We start from the raw sequence: 22,985 nt of genomic DNA, 5'->3' as shown, positions 1-22,985 counted from the left end.
GAATGGTTTAGATTTACGGTGCACAACTTAAATATATCCTTAATGACCGTACGAGTGAGTTATAATTTTCGTCCTTCTTCTAATTTTTTTAATTTTATTTTTATCCTCTTAAAATTTGTAAATATTAGTTTTAATCTTTATAAATTACTTTTTATTATTTTAAATTAAGTAATTTTTAATTTTAGTTTTTATAATTTTTAATTTTTTTTTATCTCTCTATAATTTAAAATTATTTTTTATTTCAAAGATGATTTTAAAGTATATGAATAATATTGATTTTCATAACTTATAATATTTTTTTAAAAAAATATCACATGCATATCATTAATAGTTTTAAGTAACATTTGCAATGATCATTTGACATTTTAATAAACAAACAAGTAGTAGTGTAAAATGATTACATAATATTGATGATTAAAAATAATTATTTTAAATTTTAAAAAGATAAAAAGTAAAGAAAAATTGTTACAGAATAAAAATTTGTTATTTTACAAAGATGAAAATTAAGTCTTAAAAAACTTTAAAAAAAATATAATTTATGTTAAATTAAAATGTTGTCTGTAATTTTGAAATTATACAACAATTCAATTATTTTATAATTATATTATAACGACATATTAATGTTAAGATATTTAAAGCTTACAAAAAGTGTTTAGAACAATTTAAAATTAATTAAAATAGATGCGAATTATTAAAGTTAAATATATTTAAAATAAATTGTTATTTTAATCATCGAAAGACAATTTATATTTTATTAACATTTATGTATGATGGGTGATTATAGGTATTTAATTAATATTATATATTTCTTATAAGAATAAGACTGAAATTATGAGAAAGGGAGCAAATTCAAAGATATATTCAAAACCCCACAATAAAAGTTCACAGCTAGTTTTTCTGTGTCTCAGGACAACTAATTTAAAAACCTAAGCGAGAAGTAACTATATCGAAAACAGAATAGGCGCCGATATAAGAGAATAAAAAATCAAACCAAAGACCAAATTAACAGGCCCAGTGACAGGAACAGGAAGAATTGTCATGAACATAACAGTTGCAATAAATGTGAAGGATTTGTCCCTAGTATTCAGATTTCAGCATCATCCAATAGTTCTTTACATAGACCATTTATCATTATAGTATAAGTTACAACACTTATTTTCACACCTTTAGCAGGCTGAGAAGAAAAGAGTTCTCGTGCATCACTTAGCTTTCCAAAACTACACATTCCATCGAGCATAATATTGTCAATTACAATATCAAGGTCGAAATTCATCTTCTCAAATTCCCTAAACAATGATATTGCCTCGGCTTGAAAGTGGCACTTAATAGGCCATCCAATATAGTGGCATGAGTTTGGAGATTTGGAAGTTGGTCATGCTTGTGCATTGTAGAAAACAATTCTTTCGCAGTTACTTGTTACTCATCAATCACTTGGCTAAAACTACGGAACTATTTTTGTATGTTGTGGAATAGAAATGTTGCTCTGTAAAAAAGAGTGCTCCAAGTAAAATCAGGATTTATTAGTCCATATTATTAACCATTTCACCCAAGAAATGGATAGCCTTATTTATGCTTTCAGATTTACACCACCCACACATCAATGAATTATAAGTTATGACATCTGGTAAGCAGCCCTTGTGAATCATCAAGTGAAAATACTTTAATGGCGTATTTAATTTGATTTTATAAACAATGAACACTAATAATTGAATTATAGGTGAAATGATATGGATCCAGCCCCAAATGAAGCATGAAACCTACTATGCTTTTAGCCCTAAAAATCATACCCTCATTGCAAAATCTATTAAAAGTTTGCGCATTTGGCATGATCCCCCATGTCAACAAGTTGCCAATAGAGTTGCAGCCTCTTTCCATGTACCAAAGTCACAAAGCCCATGAATTAAGGAATTGTAAGCGACAAGATCAGACGGTCCGTAATTGTGTTGTAATCTGTAACATCCAAATTGCAACATTTTTGTTCCATCTTCTTCAGACATTACAACCTTACACGATCCATTGACTAGGGCAGGTTTGGGTTCACACCAATTTTGAACACATGTCCAAAACAGAGAAGCCATGCATGGTAAAGTTCATATGGTAAAGACAAGTGATTCTCATATTGAAAGTACACATTCAGTTTGTCACCTGTGTAACACATGCGTTGGATTAAGTACTAGAAAATATATTGTGTGACAGAAGGTTTAATTTGGAGCAAAATTCGACGAAACAAAAGTTTCGGCACAAAAAATACAATTAAATATAATATTCCATATATAATTTAATGGACAATTTGAACACATTTGGAGACAAAATCTGCAAAAGAAAAAAATTGAGAATAAAATTCGTGACAAAGTAACAGTTTAGGGGTACAAATGTAGTTAAGTGATTTAAGTGTTTTGCTGGCAAATGTTTCTTCTTTGATGCCCCGAGGATCAAAACAATTCGTCTATTTTCCGTTCCAGAACAAATATAGCTTATAACAACTGTCAACAATATGTACAAATATGATAGTTATCAAATGCTAAATGAATGAAAAAAAGATTAGATTTTCCTTGCTTCCTTCTCCTTAATATTATTCTTCCTGTCCAGTCTTCCACATCTATATGGTGAAATGAGAAATATTCCGATCACTTTTGTATTAAGTTTGTTTATTAGAGTTACGGAGAGCTTATCATCAATATCTTTGAGAGTTTTCAATGAAATTATGGACCACTAATCTCATTTAGAGCACAAATCTACATGCATAAAAGGACAAAATATAAGAGAAGTTAAATTTGATCTCAATCCTAACTACTAAGAGTAAATGGACTTAATAACCAATTGTGCCACTCTTGCAAGGTTGGTCATGTTTAATATATAAATGTTTATTTAATTGGTTTCAAATTACTAAAATTTATTTTATAATTAAATATGATAAATAAAATAAAAAACATATAATAGACTAGAAAAATCCCTAAAAACCATCTTTTTAGAGAGAAAATTTTAAAAATATTTTTACATAAAAGACGTTTGTGTCTAATGTATATGGACTAATAAATCATATATACATATAAATATAATATTCAAATATATAAATAGATATTTTTAGACATATAAAATATATTTTATATTGTGATGTAATATTATTTTTAATATGAGTAATTTATTTTAAAAATATTAAAATTTATTTTATAAACAAATATAACAAATAAAAGTTGAATTAAATAAAAAATTAAAAGAATTTCTAAAAAGACTTTTCATTAAAAAAATCTTAAAAATAATCTCACATAACAATTATTATTTAATATATAAGGATCGATTTATAATTATTTAATGGTATAAAATTCATTTACATAATTTGTATATAGATTTTATTCTCTAATATATAGGGAATGTTTAGTAAAACAAATTTATAAGTTGGTTGAAAACCTATAATAAGCTAGTGAAATATGAATTAAAAATATTTGATAATATTAACTAATAATCTATTGGATTAATGTAAAATAATATATTTATTTAATAATGAGAGTAAGAGAATAGTAAGATGTATGAAAAATAGTATCTAAATTTAAAAAAATAAAAAAAAATCAAGTAAAATTAGGATAAAAAAAAAAGAGAGAATAAAAACTTTAAATCGTTTCAATTAACTTATGAAAATAAATGATAAATTTCTAAAGTAAGTCGTCTTACCAAATAGAAATTATAAGTCGGTTAAAGAAACTTATAATTCGTAATATAAGCTTTTATTATACAATTTTTTTCCACAAAATTTGAGTCAACATATATGGCGAACAGATGTCATCAATTAATTTTAATGAATATCCGGTCTACAGGAGAAACATGCATGCACGAATGCAAATGGACTTTGAGAATTGAGAATAGATGTTTCCATGAATTAACCGAATCATTTCTCTGTAGAAGATGAGATCACCGCATGTTAGGAATGTATATAATTAGTTATTTTGCAGCTAATTAGCTTTAGATTTTTTCGTTGCCTCAGTGATAGAAAGTTAGCCTACGTAAATATCTTTTATAAACATATCTCATATATAGGATTGATACGCAAGATCGCAAGCTCCATTGGGAAGGATAATAAATCACAAAAAGTACAGGAAGAAAGCGTGCAATTGAATCAAGTAAAGCAATCTGAATGCGCTTCAGGTCATACCCACATGTGCGTGCCCCAGCTATGGCGACTGCATCTCTAACTGTTTCTATGAACATTTAAGACTAAACCCAAATTTTGTTATAACTTTATATGATTGCCAATAATTTACATTAAAAATTGTCTATCAACAAGAATTTTATTAGTATAAAACTTCGGCCGTCCAATGAAATGCGGAAATCCCAAGAAGCTTTAGTAGCTATTTTTCCGAACATTGCTTTAAGAACAATCAAATAACCTATAAATTATGTTAGTTTTCAATTCTCGGGATCATTTACAGATTTAAATATTTCCAGAAAACTAGCAAACTGATTCTTATTGCAAGTTAGTCGACAGTCTTTTGAGAAGCGCGTGGAATATATAGTATTATTCAACATAATAGCATAATAATACTGGCTGATTATATTAACAAGAGTATTCTCTTCGATTTACATAAAACTTTTCTTAATATATATATGCCTTTCTTATGAATCTCACCTGGCAGGAGGATTGATTTCTCTCCAATTGGAAGATGAAGTCTCACGTACGTAGAATTTTTTCGGTAGTTATTTCTCTTCACATGATTAAAAAAGTTGTTAATTCAGAGTTATGATGTCAGTGAACCATTTCGATCGCTAAATGGATAATTATTATAAAACTAGTTAATCAAGGTTGGGTTTTATTTAAGCTAACTGACACCACAAACCCTACTTGAAAAAAGTCAAAATTACAAGCTAGGGTTTTAAATTTGACTCACATTATCATTCCCTACCTTTAACCACAAATTAAGCATGCCCAATTTGTATACCTAATTAAGGCAGATTCGCATCAGCATAATAATGAAGTTTGGACAGCTTTGTATGGATCACTATCAAGTGCAGGATATGCAAGTTTCAATATTTCAGTAATTTAATTAGTAGCAAAGATGACCTCAACTTAGGGCAAAGAATGTTATATACCTTCACGCATAAGCACGAACATTATCGCCCACCCTCTATTTCATTTTAACAAATTTTAAAGCTTCTTCCATTTTACTAAATAGATTACCTTTAGTTAATTTTTAATTTAATAAAATTTCCCAAGCTTGGCTCAATTATATTATAGACTTTTCTTCTCTTAATTCAAAACAAAAAGGAATATTTTCTTTTTGTTAATGTAGGTTAATTACTAGCTAGGGACAGGAGAGTGTACCTTACGCTCCCTGTACGTTTGTGGGGAACCCTATGAAAAACTTGAACTAAATATCCAAAAAAATGAAAGATAAGAATAGAAAATAACAATCATGCATACTGGTCACATTCATTCCGTAAACTTGTTTTTTACGATAGGTAGCTTTAACCATTCCCGTCGGCGTAGTCACCGGCCGTCAACCCTTTCTGTGGTCACAGTGTGTATTGGTGGCGTTGACAATCAAGAAGGTATATAAGTGCCATGCTTGCAACACCACGTACGAATTGATTGCTTAGTTCTTCAGATAGTTATATAATTGTTCAGAGAGAGAGCTACTTGTTTAGTGATTGAGAATTTGAAGAAAGATGGGTTCGTCTAATGGTGGTGTTCCGCCGGGATTTAGGTTTCATCCAACGGACGAAGAGCTGCTTCATTACTACTTGAAGAAGAAGGTGTCCTTTCAGAAGTTTGACATGGATGTTATTAGAGAGGTCGACTTGAACAAGATGGAGCCTTGGGATTTGCAAGGTAATTATAAATTGAACTACCTCTTTCTTATGTTACTTCATTTACTCTTTGCTTCTCTTGCTTTTTATCTTCTAACTTTAAGCTTCAGTATACATATATATGTATTTATTTGGGATGACTTTGGATAAGCAAATGTTAGTCTCTGTATGATTCGACTACCATTCTTTATACAGTTTAGTATCCAAATTTACTTGGTTTCAAATGCCCAATTTTTTTTTTAATGATGAAAAGTTTACAACCAAAGTAACAAGAATTAAACTTAAGTACTTACAGACATATATGTACTCGAATCTCTCACCATCATGCAAATCTTAGTTGCTACGAATGCTCAATTTTGATCATGCTAATTTTTACTCTAAATATTATACATCCTTAATAATACCAATTTTATGAAAAAGACAAGTTTTAGTTGTTTTCTGATCTGCATCATCCTTTTAATGCTCCCGTAAGCATGAATTTCAATTTTCAAGCAAGATGACAAAATTCATATGGTTTATTTGATCCTACGTCGACCTGTTTAACTAATTATTCGTTCTTGTTTTTCATTTACAAGTTATATATTTTGTTACGTATAAATTTCTTAGTCTTTAATAGCTGCAAGAGTATGAAACAGCGTTCTAGTTGAATTATAAGAATTAATATGTTAGCTTCTTTATATGTCATATTCCTGGACCATGTGAAAGTTTGAAGTTGATCAATTTGATGTCTGGAGCCGGGGGGTTCTTATGAATAATGACCTATTAAAATTTAATTTGTGATTGAATTTTAATTCTGTTATCAGATACGCGAAGGAATGGTATGCAATTCTTTTCAAAGGGATATATATTTATTCTAATCAAGTTGAAAGAAGGAACGCTTATAAATAAATAAAAAAGTAGAAAGAAGGCATGGCTAGTTAATCAAATACAGAAACACTATTTTTTCTTAATTTTTTACAATATTTTCTACAATTATGCAAGAGATATATAAGAATTATAAGAAAAAAATGAGAATATTATAAGATAATAATATGGGGATAAGAAAAAACTGAATGAGAAAGCTCAACGTCAAATTTTGATTATCTTTAGACCGGTCGTCGCTTGCTTTGTGTGTAAGATAGATATCAATTAATAGATCTCATCACCTTGATTACTACAACTATATTCGACTCTGATTTCTTTTAGTGAATAAAGAAATAAAATTGATGGCATAAGCGCACATTCTGTTTCTTGTGTTTTTTGCAGTACCGTCATTCTAATTTGTTCTTCATAGAATGTTACTCAAGTACCACATACATACCAATTAAGAAAACAGAAAAAACTTTTATTATTACTGAGGAAGAATGCCTTTGTCCTCAAATTAAATCTGAAAACTCTCAAAAAGGATACTGTTTGATAAGTCAAGCAAGGGGCTCAGACTACGCTAGCTAATTACTAGTATTATCTTATAATTAAGTATTAATCTGCACAATTATAGAGATCGTTAATTAGTGGATCTCGTTGGATACAGTACCAATGTCCTTCTCAATAGTGTTCAATTCTCTCCCACTTCTCTCTTCTTTTTATCATCTCTCTGTCGACTTTATCGTTTAGGCACATGTCACTGATATGTGATATATTGATATCATTGTAAATGATGTCTTGTTTAGGAGAAGCCATGCATATCAATGACCAACAAACTCAAATATTGAATAATGTATTTTTCATTATCATTATTTATGGTGTTTGCTAAAGTTAATTTTTTTCATTTCAAACAGAAAGATGTAGAATTGGATCAACTCCACAAAATGAGTGGTATTTCTTCAGTCACAAGGATAGAAAGTACCCTACAGGTTCAAGGACTAATAGAGCAACAAATGCAGGGTTTTGGAAAGCAACGGGAAGAGATAAATGCATTAGGAATAGCTATAAGAAGATTGGAATGAGAAAAACCCTTGTCTTTTACAAAGGCAGAGCTCCTCATGGACAAAAGACTGATTGGATCATGCATGAGTATCGCCTAGAAGAAGGCAATGATCCTCAGGGAAATGCCAATGTACGTATCTCTCAACATCTCGCCTTAATATAATATATCAATTTTCTTTTTGAATCATCCTTCACCAAAATCATATCAATAAGAAATTTCTGCATAATCATGTTTCCTTTGCTTATGATTTTTATGCATATGAATGAATTTGTAGGAAGATGGCTGGGTGGTGTGCAGAGTGTTCAAGAAGAAGAATCTATTCAAGATTGGAAATGAAGGTGGGGGCTCAACACATAATCCAGATCAACAAATGAACAATTCCTCAAGCACCAATGCACGGTCCTTCATGCATAGAGAAAACCATTACCTACTACATCAACAGCAAAACCCTAGGAACTCGTCAGGGCTTGAGCTTGATAAGCCTGAACTTGCTCTCCACTACCCACACTTGCATCATCAAAACCCTCAATACTCACTCTTCCAATCCCAACCTCTTCTTCAGGCTCAAAAACCTATGGTTTATGATTATTCATACGCATCATCTCTACCTTCGGACACCCCCATCATGGCAAAGCAACTCATGACAAACCCTAGAGACTGTGAGAGCGGTAGCGAGGGCCTAAGGTATCAAGTTTCGGAGTCTGGAATGGAAGTTGGGTCGTGTGAACCGAATCAAGAAATAGGTGGCGGAAGAGGAGAAGGAATAAACGAATGGGGTGTTCTTGATAGGTTGGTGACCTCTCAACTTGGAAATGAAGAGTCAAACAAAGGGGTGAGGTTTGAGGAGGCAAATCCACACCAGATCAACCAACTTTCATTACGGGGAGGGATGGATTTCTGGGCCTATGGGAAACAATGATTTCCCTTTCTTATAGTGAAATTAAACAATCTAATTGCAAGGTTGGAGATAATTGGATGGCTCTAACCATTTCAAAATGGATAAAGAGGACATATATTTTTATACTGATTTAAGATATATTGTTTGTTATGTTTCACTTGATTAGAAGACTTCATTAATTGTAATCTTCCAATCCATTGTTTGTCAACTGTCCATTAAAAATAATACAATTATGGTGGTGTTAATTGATTGTATGCCTAAGATTTCCTTATATTTTCCAAATGTAAGCGATGTTTTTTAAAAATACTATCGTATAGTTGCTGCCAGTAGGAAAAAGTTTTTTAAAATTAAAAATATAAGACAAATTGAATAATAGAGTATGAAATATTAGAATCACTTAATTATGAAGTATTGATAAAAGATTTTTTAGCTTAAAAAGTCAAAAGAAAGAACATAAAAATTGATAATTAATATGACATTAAGTCTCTTTAAAAAAAAATGACTTAGGACCCAATGTAATTCTTAGTCACAACTTGAAATATTAGTGAGTTCCAAATGAGCTAATTTGACCCGTGAGATGTTATGCGGGATTTTATTTCAACTTTTAAAATAAAAATAAAAATAGTAATGGGATAGAATTCGCAATTTGGTGAGTTTAATAAAATATATGTACACACTTTCTTATACATGCACAAATAATTTTCTCTCAGACATGCATGGGAGAGAGAAATTTATATATATGTGAAATTTTTTATATACTTTTAAAATTGTACACTTGTCATATGTGTAATTCAGAATGAGAAAGTTATTTTTTTCTTTTTAATGAAGGGTTTAAACATTAACGAATAATTATAGTGGTTTATTACTACTTCAAACAAATTTGATCAATAAAAAAGGTTATAATAACAAAGATAGAAATCAGTTAAACTTAGTACTTATGTATTTATTTCATATCATCATTAGGGCAACTCGGATTGTTCACTCTAGTTCAATAAGTTGCATAAATATCAATAAATTTAACAAATTCTACTTTATGTATTCCAAAATTATAAGAGAAAGTTAATATATGAAATAATAACCAAAGTATTTGTTTCTTCGGATCAAATTCCAATTGGGTTCACCAATCAAAATTAGTTAGATGATTGATTTCTAATTGACTTCATTAAGAAGAAAGTTTTAATCCTATATGTTTCTAATAATTGCTCAGATGTTATTTTAATTATCAACTAAAGTTATCTAGTCATTTGACTGCAAACCAAACTCGCTTGAGTGAGAACTCAATCTCTTATAGTAGCATTTTTGACTACCAATTAAGAAAGGTCAATTTGACATACTAATAAGCAAATTAGTTCCATACCAATTTTGTAGGCCTAAAGAGGCCTATTGTGCCACTATATTTAAGTAATTTGTTTACCAAAATATTGAATAAATTACTTTGAGATTTTCAAAAATTATCTATGAAAATCTCCGAATTCAAATATGCAAATATATACATGTATATATAACCTAGTAGTATTAGAGTTATAATGGTTAGGTTATACTTTTAAAAAAAATTAGACTTGAACAATCGCTATTAATAATAGAGGGAATTGTATTTACATTTTTGTAATTGTTGCAAGTGCCGAAATTGACAAAATAATTTTTATAGAATTAGTTAGATAATTATCTGTAAAATATAGAAATGGAAATTATATTAGAAATTCAAAAGATAAACAAAACCAAGGTTATTATATTTTTTTAATGAAAAAAGTCTTTTACTATAGATATTGTTCTTGAACACACTAACAAATTTCATTAAAAATTTAAATAAAAGGAAACGGCATTCAATTCCTCTTCATGCAAAACTAGTAAAGCTATAAGATTTTGTGTTTCAATTAGAGAATTAGAGGTCAACGTTCCAAACAGCTCCATCTCCCTCTCCACAAGCTTTATGTATATCTTTCATTCTCTCCACAGACTTACATATACCACTGCATGACCAATCAAAAGATGCCACGCACACATTTCCTGTCCTTGCCTTCCAATCACAATCTGTATATACAGACAAGACAAAAATGAAACTATTTTAATGATATTTATTTTCAAATTACATTCAATGATAGTGTAGCTTATTTTTATTTTATATCTCATTTACAACAAATAATTTGTTACTTATAATAATAAAAAATTAAAATGTAAATTATATGTAAACCCGTGCGTACGCACAGGTTAACTGCTAGTAAATCTACATTTTCTACGTTTTGTTATAATCACACTTTCTCACAATATTGGGGGATACAATATCCTTTTTTATCTTTCACCTTTCACCAAGGAAAATGTACCTGGAGGGGTCCCGCAACACATAGACCGTTCATCCACATGTTCAACTTCTAGGCCCAATAACCATGAGCCCAAAGATACATCTTCATTTGCGTATCTGTGCAATATGGGCCTGCAATGTAATTTTGCATGTGATGCCCATAAGCTAATATAATCATTAATCACTAAAGAATAATTAGTTAATTGCTGCAAGTGATTTGCCACAGGTAGAAGAGAGTATAATTCTACTTAAAAAATTTATCAATTAAATGATTGAACAATGGGAAAGAATGATGAAGTCACCAATTGATAGATATATAAGTAGCAAGATCCTTGGAGATGCCATATAATTGGCCAGTGGCATGCCTAAAATACTTGTTTCCTTCCTCTCCAAATTTCCAGTGTTCAGCCTCATGATACTTTACTCCTCTGCCACACAAGTTAAAACGAGGTTACTTTATTTTAAAAACAAAAAACAAAAGTGAGGCTACTACACATAAATAATTCTGCACTTCCCTACAATAATCGATGACAATTAATGTTTGGAAGGAAAAACATGAGAAATTATTAGATAGATCTAAACAACCAAATATTCATGGTCTTCTACCAATCTCTGCATGATATATATTTAGAAGTTTTAACTTAAGAAAAAAATTAGTAACACTTCATTATATATCATGCAGAGATTAATCAGAGACACGTTAGTTAATTACTAGTAGTAATTTATGGAAAAAGAGAGAAAGCTCACTTTTGATACAGAACTGGACCGGATTTCATGCAACCAATATAAACCCTGGGTCTTGATCGGTACTTAGCAAGTGTACTCGCTAGCATACCTGTATTACAAAGAAACAAATGACACATACATACGACATATAAAGCAAGCAAAATTAAACCTCAAAAAACAAAAACAAGTACCTAGATTTAAATGGACATCATCGTCGACTTTGACATAGAAATCAGCATCCCACATAGAAATAACAGTGGAAAAGTAGAGGCGAGTTTTGGTAGATAACTCGTGGTAGCCCTCAACGTGATTTAACCTGAGGAAGTCCTTGTGTTCTGCCTCTTCTGCATCAATCGCTTTATCAAGAATTCCGCCTGGCGTGGTGCTGTGCCCAATCACGAACCTTACAACAATCCCCTTCTCTTTCTCCAGTTCCTTCAGCTGATTTCCTGTTTTCACAAATAAAATACGCTCCTTGAGTCCTTCGGAATACTAGAAAACTATGACAAAACTTAGATACGTTGGTCATATTCTACAAAACTTAGATACGTTGGTCATATTCTACAAATAGAAACTTAGATACGTTATGTCAAGGTGAAACTCTAATTTATTTATTATCCATATTATTAATATAAAATTTCAATTATGATGAAACAACAGTATCGATAGTACTTGCATGTAAGTTTTGTTGCAAAACTAGTTGTCTCTTGATTGATAATTAGAGGTCACATGCAGCGCACCTTTAGGTAACCATGTTTCACGTATGGAGTCTCTTCTCCTTTTGCTGCTAAACGCTGTGTTAATTCCAATCACCACAAAAGCTTTCTTTGAACTGTGGTTAGAAGGCTGTTGCCGCAAGTGCTGCCCACCAGTTTGGCTTGTGCGAGCTGCTGTCAGCTCCATTTCCAATGTTGAAACTGCCTTATCCAGAGACCTATTTAATTTCAGTCACACACACGCCCATCAAAGATTAACACAAAATAAAATATATAAGTGAGAAATAATTTTCAGTACTGATGGATTTGTTGGATTGAATTAATTAGTTCAAATTAACTTCGGTTCTAAAATGTGTGATCAATTGATAATATAATATCAAAACAACTTAAAAGTGAGAGCAAGATTTATATCTTACTTGATAGCTTGATGAGTCTTTACTACTTCCTCCATTACATCACCAGGTCTGCCTTCAATCAGTTTCTGCTTGAAAGATTAGAAATTGAATTTTGACATATATATCCTTTGGAATAAAGAAAGGAAGCATTACAATAGTTATAGATACTCACTCGCTTGTGATCACAATCGCTTCTAGGTGGTAGGAGTGTATTTTCATGGTTGGAGGGGCGTGTCCACATCTGGCCACTGAAGAGTGTTCCGGCAAGAAAGCATGCAATGCATAGAAACAAAATGGTTTTTCCCAAAGCTGGCTTTCCCCTCATGTTTCCCTCACGATCCAGCGATACCACCACCTTCAACTTAAATTAGGCCTTGTGGACGGTTTTCATGGAAAAGTGTTACTAGATAAAATTATATATATGGAAAACAATTGAGCATGGGCACACATATTGATATATGCAGCATTTTCCATGTTAGGTCCCAGGAATCAAGTAAATGCAGCATTATAAATCAATGCGGGTTACCGTTATAAGCAAATATCTTGTGATCTACCTTTGTTGATGTAACTGTTGATATTAGAACTATAATGTTAATGCAACTTCCAAGTTCCAACTCATCGTAGCCATGAAATTACGGTAGGCCTTGAGCATATCATGTGAGCATCAGTGGGATGTTCATTATAAAAAACAAGGAATGTGTGAAGCAAAATGTTTATCTTGCTCTAAAATTGACCACAGCTAACTTTTTATGCTATTTTACTTTGTCAAATAGTTACTGAACGAAAGATATCTAAAGCAACGTAAACAAGCATAATCACTAAATTGCCTAACTATTTATCGATTCCTAAGTAGGTTGTGACTTGTGAGAGATTGGTGAATCACTATAAGGGGTTGTCAATCAGTATAAATGTCAATAAACTCAAGCAAAACAACTTTAAAATTTTACAATTAATTTACGTAGACTATGAAAAATATAAGAGAATATTATAAAACTAGACTACTTGAGGTCCAATTACCTGAAAAGTAAATGTTTGATGAAAGCAGGATCATGTTACATTTGACTGGAAATTCTTAAAATACAACAATAATAAGGATCAATGACAGAGATGTCTGACAATGTACCTATCTATAGCTCTCTATAAATGCTAATATTATAGTTATATGGTATGTTTTCGATTGGCAGAATATTGGTAGTTTGATCATGTGATTTTCATGATGCAACAAATTCAGCTATTAACAAGAAAAGAACTCCACTCCTCTGTTTGTGTGGGCAATCTCTCTAACACCAATTACGTGTGTACTAAAGTTTGGCTATTTGCCTAAACTAACTGTCTGCGTATGAGTTAAGAGAGAGCAGCACATGTTAGTATAATTCTACAATTTATTGATTTCATGAATTGGATGGAAACATAGGCCAGAAATTACGCTGCTTACAATTCTTGTTGCTTTTAAATATTTATATTCCTAAGTTAAATCATGACCAATATTTTCAAGCACAAGAAAAATGAACCCCATTCCCCATAATCACCTATTAACAATTGTTAGTAAGTAAAAGTTACAACTTACAACAAAATACTAAAGTGGATTAATAACTGCTGGTAGAGATGTCCAACATATTGTTGTGTACATTTAATGTACACACTTGGGGACACTAAATCAATTATCAGTTAATACTCATTGTCATTTCAAATTATAAAGTATTTATATATGACTCAAAAGTTAAAAATGATTGGCCAGTGGACATGTAGCAAGTTGATAACTCACACGCAATGAGTGACTGAGTAAGCAGCTGAAAAATGTTCTTTCCGAACAGTTTTAATTTTGATTTCAGTGTCAATTTTTTTTATTATATCACCATCATGAAAAGAGTTTAACTTTTACATCCCTAGTCTAGTAAATGGTAATTTAGTTATAATAAGACATTAATTACACTAGTGACTACTGAGTTTTTGTTTTGTTCATCACACACAAACACATGTGGATGCAATCACAAACACAGGTGGATGCAATTAGGAGTGGTCTAAAAAGCAGTTAAATCTTCTACTATCTCATGAGTCAGCTCAGCTCTTAACAAAATAAGATAAAACAACATTAGATGATAGGACAAGATTAATGTTTATGTCATGATTAAAATATTGAATTATAGAAATATACTTATTTTCTATTGACAGTTCGCGGGAAATTACCAAAAAAAGTCAAGGATTTTTAAGGGCTTGTATGTATAACTGTTTTTGGTTTTAAGTTTTTGTAGCTGTACGTTGAAATTTTCAGCAGGCCCAATATGGAGTATGGACAACACTATGAGAGATCGAGAGTGTATGGTCCAAAAGACTCAAACCAATTTAACCAAACTGATAATTGTCAATTGTCAAATTATGCATATATATTTTATTCAATTTAGATTATCAATATATTTTTTATTTATAAATTTTGTTTTTACTACGAAATATTTAATCAAAAGATAATTTAATTTTAGAATTTAATTATTCAAATAATATTTTTTTTAATATTTTTTCTTGATGATATAATGATGACGTATGGAGAAATAATTTGAAAGTTACAAATTTAAAAAAAAAAACTAGTTTCAAGTTACATAGAAAATTGTTCTGAATCATAAAAGGTTTACACCAACTTGTTTAAAGTGAGCTACTTGAGCACTCTGATAGTAAGTGAAATTTGCTCAAAGCTACAACGAAATGCTCTAAATGAATCAGAATAGAAAATATCACTAGAACTAGCATAAACTCAATCAGAGTGAGTCACATGGATTTTTGAGCAAGCATGTATAACCTAAAATCCAATAAAAAATATTATAAAAATAAGATTTATAGAAAGTTTTTGTATCCATTATTTTACTTTCAAAATACAATTATAGAAAGATTAAAGAGAGTTTTTGTGAGAACATTATTGTAATCATGAGTCAATCAAAGATCCCTCTTTTCTTGTGTAATTCTTAGTCATGAGTAGCTAAGTTTTCTACCGTAGGAAATTGGTGTAGCATCTACACTCATTTAAACTTCCATGTTCTCATTCAATATATTTTTTTATATTTAGTTAGTCACTTTTACTTTGTACTTAATGTGTACTTTGGTCAATTTATGATTTTATAATTTTAACTGAGGTTGGAAAACTCTTTTAGAATTGGAATAAATATTATCAGTCGACTTTTGGTCCTTGAACTTAATGCATAATTGTTTAACAAAAGTTACCAATGAATTGAGATTTCTCTTAAATAACCTAAAATTTCTTGCTTAAATAATTATGTTAAAATATAATTGTGGTATGTTGAATTAATTGTATAATTACAACAATGAATGAAAATTGGAGAGAATTTACACGAAGAAAATTAATGAAATCAACCTCTAACTACTCTTATCATTATCTAAATTCAAATTGTCAATTGTTTTGTTACATGCTATTTTTTTATTTATAAATTTTTGTATTGCAATTTAAAAAAAATTTAAATTTCTTTTATATATTTATTTAATACTATAATTAAATTAAACAATTATAAATTCAAGTTTTTATGAATTTAATAATTTGGACTTTTGTCTTTTTTACTACCTATGAAAGTTAATATATTTGTCAAATGTGTATCGCTAAAATCTAGTTACTTACTTGTATTTATTTGTTTAATGCACGATTTTATAGTTCTTCAACAGGAAAAAAAAATTGTAAATCAAATTTGAAATCTATTTTTAAGAAGAAAATTAAAAGTAGAAAAGAGCATGGTAAATCTATTTTGAATGTTGTTTTGGAGATGAAAAATAAACTTGAGAGATATATTTGGTTTCAAAACTTTCAAGATTCACTAGATGATATAATACAATTAATTAGTAACGTGTTTCTTCAAGTCCATCCAGCTTGGCATCGAAATTCGAAAGTTTATGTATATATATGAACAGAAATCCTAATATTCATACGCTACAGATTTTTCAACTATGGTGTGGTTCATGAGTGGGCACTATGAGTATGATGGTTTTTAAGAACCCTAAATTTCAACATGCTGTAAACTATTTTTGAAAAGTGTATCAAACAATCTCTACCCTATATTAAAATAATTCTTGACAAGTGGGAGTCACGCAAAAATATATTAGTTTTTACTTATTAACTTCAAGACACTGTATAAATTATATTTATAAAAAAAATTGTTATTCTATATTAATGCATATAAAATCTTCAAAATATTATTTATAATAATATAAATGTAATAAATTTTTGTTTACAATATAGTTGTAAAAGCTAGATGAGTTTTATATATACTATAAATTAAAATAATGGTGATAAATTTTACTTAGTCTAAATTTTTCACATGTTATTAAATCTTTATGTATTTGAGAAATATTAAACTTGTAAAAAAAAATTCTTCTAAAAAATGAGTTATTTTTAAGCTAAAAATTGAAAATTATATTTTTATAATGCTTAAATTTTTGTATTCTATTTTATTGTGTCTAAATTAATAATACTACAAAGTTAAGTTTATTTATTAATTTGTAATATATATATATATGTATATATATATAACTTTTTTAATTACTAAATTAAATGAGTTAAATTTTCAAACTCATTTAACTTAGCGAAATGAAATAAGATATTTTTTTCTCTAACTTCCAATAACTTTTTATTAATCGATAAAAAAATCTTCAAAATATTGTTTATAAATATAATAAATTTTTATTTACAATATAGTTGAAGTCAGATGAGTTTTATATAGACTATAGTGATATAAAATATTAACAATATATGATCTAAAATTTTAACATGTTGTTAATGTTTTGTGTTTGAAGAATATTAAATTTGTAAAAAGAAAATTCTATTGAAAATTGATTGTTAAGCTAAGAATTGAAATTTATAGTTATTTTAAATTTTTTTAAGTCAGATAAAAAAAATCTTATTTGTTCAACTAATGATTTTAAAATTTTCATTTTTATAATGCTTGTTTTTTATTTCATTTATTGTGTCTAAATTATTTATTACTAAAAAAATATTTATTTATTTATTTTATTTTTAATAAATATTATATACATATAACTCTTTTTTTATTATCAAATGAAGTGGAATAGATTTTTAACTCACTTTATTGATTGGGATGAGATGGCATGAGTGATGAGACACGTGATATTTTGTCACATCAACTTTTAATATTTTTTTATTAATCCATATGAAATATTCAAAAATACTATCTATTAATATTATAAATATAATAAATTTTTATTCACAACATGAATTTAAAATGATTAAATACAATTATTATTTCATATTTTAAAATTATAAATATTAATTAATTAGGTGAAAAATGATTGAGTTAAAAAAAGATAAAGTTATTAAAAAGTAGTTTAAATTATTGAGAAATTTAATATTTTTAACTAAATTAACTAATTTTTTTAAGGATATAATTTAGTTGAAAGGGTCTTATAATTTAAAACAAAATTAATATACATAAGACTATATTCAATTTGAATATTTTTTTTATATTTTTGAAAAAATTCAAATATTTAATTATGTTATCTTAATATAAATAATAATTTATAAAAAGAATATATTCTTAACATATATAAAAATGATAGTGACATGTACAAATGCACGGATATTAGAGCTGTCAAAGTGGGCCGGGACCCGTGGGCCAACCCGGCCCACCTTGAAAACGGGCCGGGTCGGGCCAAAAAAAATTGAAGTTTTATAGTAGGTGGGTATATTTCAACCCGGCCCACTTTGACCCGGCCCACCCGGGCTAAACCCGTGGTGGGCCGGGTGGCCCACCAACCCACCATTTTTTTTTTCAATAAAAATTTGAATATGATTTGTAGTTTATTTTGTATGATGATATATTGAAAATTTTTATTTTAAACTTTTATCATGATTTGTATTTAATTTTGTATGATGAATTATGACTTATAACTATTAATGATGTTAATTTTATGACTATTATGTTAATTTATAATTAATTTAAAATTTTGAATTTTGTTAATAATTTTTTTTTAATTTTTGGTGGGCTGGTGGGCTGGCCCGTATAACCCACCAACCCATGGTGGGCCGGGCCGGGCCAAATTTTTTTTGAAAAAATTACAAGTGGGCCGGGTTGGGTTGGCTCGTTTTTAAAGTGGGTCAAGGTGGGCCGGCCCACATGGGCCGGGTTGGCCCGTTTTGACAGCTCTAACGGATATCCTTCTACTTCTCATAATAAATAATTAAAAAAAAAAAACAATCTCTATTCTTCACACATCCATTTCTATTTTGAAAGAAAAGTTAAGGGTGAAGATGACAGGCCCACGGTTACATACATAAATAAATTGAATGTTTTAGTATAGAGATAATAAATGGGCCTGAACCTGGACCTCTGCAGTACTATTTTCTCTGATTTCTATTTCTCTTTTTATCATTTGGTTTTTATCCCTTTATAATATTGTATTTGTCCTTCTCCTTTATTTTAATTTAATGTTGGCTGCAGAAGCAGAAGACCAGAAGGAATCTAATTTACGGGTCATACTAACAACCCAAAAAGAAGTTTAAATATAGTACTAGTAAGAATTCAAGGGTCTATCGACCAAAAAAATAAACCCAAAGGTTTTAGCCCATCCATTCATTTATGACTTAACCCAATCTAAATCTACCCAAATTTGTTCTCATTTATAGTAACTAAGATGAAACTAAACCTTCTCTCACCAAGACTGAAGAAATTTATTAAAAAAGAAAAGTGTTAAGAATGTGATACTCGTGAAATAAAGAGAAATGATAAATTTACCCTTTTATTTTATATCGTGTAAATGTAATATTAAGGATAATAAACATATCTTTTGCATATATTTCTACTATTCTTTCTCTTATACTTTTTCTTATTTCTCTTCTAGTGATAAAAATATATGAAAGTGAATTAAGATGGTTAACAGTGAAAGCAGTGTGTGAGTAACAAGTTTTAGTCTGGAGTGGTCCTTTATTGGTGATGAGTACATAATAAGAGGTTTTGTTTAGTACTAGAAATAAAGTAATTGCAAAAGAAGCGTTAAAGAAGAGAGGATGTTATTGTTGATTCCATGATGAGAATGTGATCAAAGACTTGGTTCCATGAAAAGTCTCCGAAAGTGGAATCAAAGCGGAGGGGGGGCTCATAAGAGGAGCTTCCAAGACATCCTGAAACGACGTCGTGGTGGAGTCGTCTCCGGTGGGGTGGTGGAGGGCGGCCATGGCAGCGGCGGATTGTATGTCTCTCCGGGAGGAGGAGAGAGGGCGAGGGAGGGAGTCGACGAGGTCGGGGAAATTAAGGATGGCAGAGGCTCCTTTGAGGAAGAAAGCCGCCGAGTCGTAAGCCCGAGCCGCCATCTCAGCCGACCCGAATGAGCCCAGCCATATGCGCCCTTTCTGGCCCGGCAACCTTATTTCCGAAACGTACCGTCCCCACGCGCCCGCTTCCTTGACCCCTCTTTGCCTTCTCCTTCCTCACTCATGCACATTAATATTAATCACTCAAATCACCCTTTCACCCTTCAAGCCTTTCACGGGTTTATGTATTGTAGACACTTCAAACTTCAAACTTCCAACTTCCAACTCGGGTAACCCTTTCTCTCCCAACTATACTATATACTCAAGTACAATTGCAATTGTAATTTGCAACAGAAGGTGCTACACAACATACCATCCTTTATTTGTCAAGTAGTTAAAGTTTTATTACTTCAAGTTGGTTAGGTTACACTCACTGACACATTGCAATTAGTGTTAATTTTTGTCAAGTAACTTTCCACTCCGTTCTAGGCAACTTCTTAATTGCAATTCTAACAACTTGCTGCTACATTTGTGCCTTTCACCGATGTGATGTTAAATTGGTTAGGTTTTTAATAGAGACGGCTAAATATTTTATTCACCATCCCAACTTATTTGGTAATTAATTGCCCTATGAATGGAAAGATTGTTCAAAATGTACTATACATCTAGCATATTCTTCACACAATGCTCAATTCAATAAAAAGGAAGTATATTAATATAATAGACAAAGAAACATGAAAATGTTACACGATGGTGGATTATAAAATGAGGGAGGTAATCCTGAATCCTGATCCAAGTGAGTTTTCTACCCCATGGCATGGGTCATATGTACATCAGCATGACATAATTCAACATTTGCAAATTAAAATCCGCATAAAGGATAGACGTGTGTGTGTGTGTTTACTGTTTATTCTCCTTTCTTAGTTGTGTCTCGGAAGTGAAGATAAGAAAGTAATGTTTCGTTGTTATTGGTGGAATTGGGTTAGGCAAATAATGTCTTGAATTTATATCTTGTGGATGAAAATTTGTTGCAAGAAAATAAATATTTTAACTAAAAATGTTAAGTTGTTCACAAAAATAAATTATTGAAATGTTGGTAAGTTGGGGGCAGAAAGGACAGGGGAGCAATGTAGCAGTATGCGTAAACGCGTTAAGCCAGCGAAGGTAGGCATGCAGTGTTAATGTTGATTGTTGAGTCTCACGTCACGCGCATTAACATGGAAATCCCAAAGGATCGTGTGTACGTACGTATTGTCCTTCCCATCTTGTACCTGAAACTTGCAGGATTCAGGGCACTGACACTGTCCTATACTTCTCATTAATACTACAACCAACTCAATTACGTTGCTTTCTTTTTATTAATTTGATTACATAGAAAAGTAGACAAAAAATTGATTTTTTCATAAAGATATTTTTATCCTTAATATATCTAATATTTGTAAATAGTAGATAAGAAATAATAAAGTTAAAATTGTATTTTTAAATTGTTTGAGCAAAGTGGGGGTATTTTTGAAAACTATTTTGCAAAGTGAGACTACTTTAAAACATATTATTGCTTTCAAGTGATTTACATTGAAAAACACATGTAAATATTTTGTATTTCATGTTACATGTTTTTTAATATATTTTTAAACATAAATAATACATTTGGCTTCTAAGTGTATACTAAGTAAAGGACGTAATTATGGATGAAAAAAATATTCGTACCTACGAGTATATATGAATTAAATTTATTATGAATAATCTAAATAGACACTTATAGATAATAAGTACAAATATATTTTTATTCATTTATAGATAAGGCAAGTATAGTAGTATGTATACTCACGATATTCATATTTTTATCTTATATTTTTTTATACTATTTTTAATATTTTAAAAAAATTATCATTAATTACAAATTTAAAAATTAATAAAAATTATTTATTTTTAATATTTCAATATTCTTAATATCAAATATAAATTTAAAGGTTATAATATTTTTTTTTTATTTTTAAAATAATTTACAAATATTCATAAATATTTATAAGTATTTATACTCACACGAATATGAGAACAAATACAAATATCCTACTATGCACTTCCATGTGAGCTTATTGTCATTCCTAGAGATGGGTTGTTGCCTCAATTAAGATGCAATAGACTACTGCGACTCTCACGTGAGGTATACTTAAAAATCATGTATCACATAGTGCGTAAGAGTAAGACACAACGACGTGTTTCATTTTTGTTATTATTATTTTCTTTTTCGTTAAAATATATATCTTTTCATTCTTTTAAAAAAAATTAAGTTTAATTTTAGTCTTTTTTAATTTTTTTTATTTTATTTTAGTTCCTCTAATTTTGAAATACACTACTTTTAATATTTAAAATATTTTTAATAGTATTTTATAATTATTTTTAAAATACTTTTAATGTATGATAAAAGCCAACAAATTCACTATATATAATAGTTTGTGATTAGAAGATGAATAACTTTTTAGGCATTATCTAATATATTTAGAGAGCTAAAAATGATATATTTTAAAAATTAAAAAAATTAAAATAAGACAAATGAATTTAAAAAGACTAAAAATGAATTTGAATAAATTTAGAGAGTTCAAAAATATGTTTTATCTTTTTTTTTTTCTTTTCAACTCGAGGTATAAGTGTTGCATCTTTCTTATTTATGTATTTATTTATTTTGTATAGCTTGACGTAGCGCTTCAGTTTGAGTTAAAAAAAACTTATGTGATGAGAAATGGTGGTTAAAAGTCGGAAAAGCCAATCCGTAGATAAGGATATTTTTACAATTTTTGTCTTTTGTTTTTAACATTTTGTTTTATTTCTTTAATCTCTCTAAGGAAGACTTATTTGAGGCCATTTAAAATTCGTAGGCCGAAAATAAAACACATGATTTTTTTTATTAAAGTCATAAAGCATAATTACGAAATTATTAATTTTTTAACTAACATAAAAAAAACACTTCAGGTCTATTAGTATTTATGT

General features: G+C 29.6%; 3 protein-coding genes across 4 annotated transcripts; 1 reads left to right on the top strand and 2 right to left on the bottom strand.

Moving 5' to 3' along the window:
* Positions 1-5,274: 5,274 nt before the first annotated feature.
* LOC109798296 (protein BEARSKIN2) lies at positions 5,275-10,166 on the top strand. The gene is made up of 3 exons (XM_020358513.3): positions 5,275-5,821; positions 7,557-7,834; positions 7,980-10,166. Exons 1-3 carry the CDS (start codon positions 5,659-5,661, stop codon positions 8,622-8,624), a joined length of 1,086 nt encoding a protein of 361 aa, XP_020214102.1. The 5' UTR covers positions 5,275-5,658; the 3' UTR covers positions 8,625-10,166.
* A 146-nt stretch (positions 10,167-10,312) lies between these two features.
* On the bottom strand, positions 10,313-13,911 carry LOC109799028 (putative beta-1,3-galactosyltransferase 8). Of its 2 annotated transcripts, XM_020359501.3 has the most exons (10): positions 13,757-13,859; positions 13,294-13,382; positions 12,912-13,112; positions 12,761-12,825; positions 12,369-12,562; positions 11,820-12,077; positions 11,650-11,737; positions 11,205-11,330; positions 10,925-11,034; positions 10,313-10,634 (listed from the first exon to the last, which is right to left on the bottom strand). In XM_020359501.3, the coding sequence occupies exons 3-10, from the start codon at positions 13,062-13,064 to the stop codon at positions 10,486-10,488; spliced, it is 1,143 nt and encodes a 380-aa protein (XP_020215090.1). In that variant the 5' UTR covers positions 13,065-13,112; positions 13,294-13,382; positions 13,757-13,859; the 3' UTR covers positions 10,313-10,485. The 2 variants fall into 2 exon arrangements, with proteins under 2 accessions (XP_020215090.1, XP_020215089.1); XM_020359500.3 differs by lacking the exon at positions 13,294-13,382 and having other exon boundaries at positions 13,757-13,911.
* Positions 13,912-19,757: 5,846 nt separating this feature from the next.
* Positions 19,758-20,057, bottom strand: LOC109799237 (dehydration-responsive element-binding protein 3). The gene has a single exon (XM_020359789.1). It carries the CDS (start codon positions 20,055-20,057, stop codon positions 19,758-19,760), a length of 300 nt encoding a protein of 99 aa, XP_020215378.1.
* Positions 20,058-22,985: the final 2,928 nt, after the last annotated feature.

The sequence above is a fragment of the Cajanus cajan genome, chromosome 8, assembly GCF_000230855.2.
Source record: "Cajanus cajan strain Asha chromosome 8, NIPB_CcT2T_4, whole genome shotgun sequence".
In the NCBI taxonomy this organism is placed as follows: Eukaryota; Viridiplantae; Streptophyta; class Magnoliopsida; order Fabales; family Fabaceae; genus Cajanus; species Cajanus cajan.
Note: the sequence above shows the minus strand (reverse complement) of the source record. Positions and strands in the feature narration are given on the sequence as shown.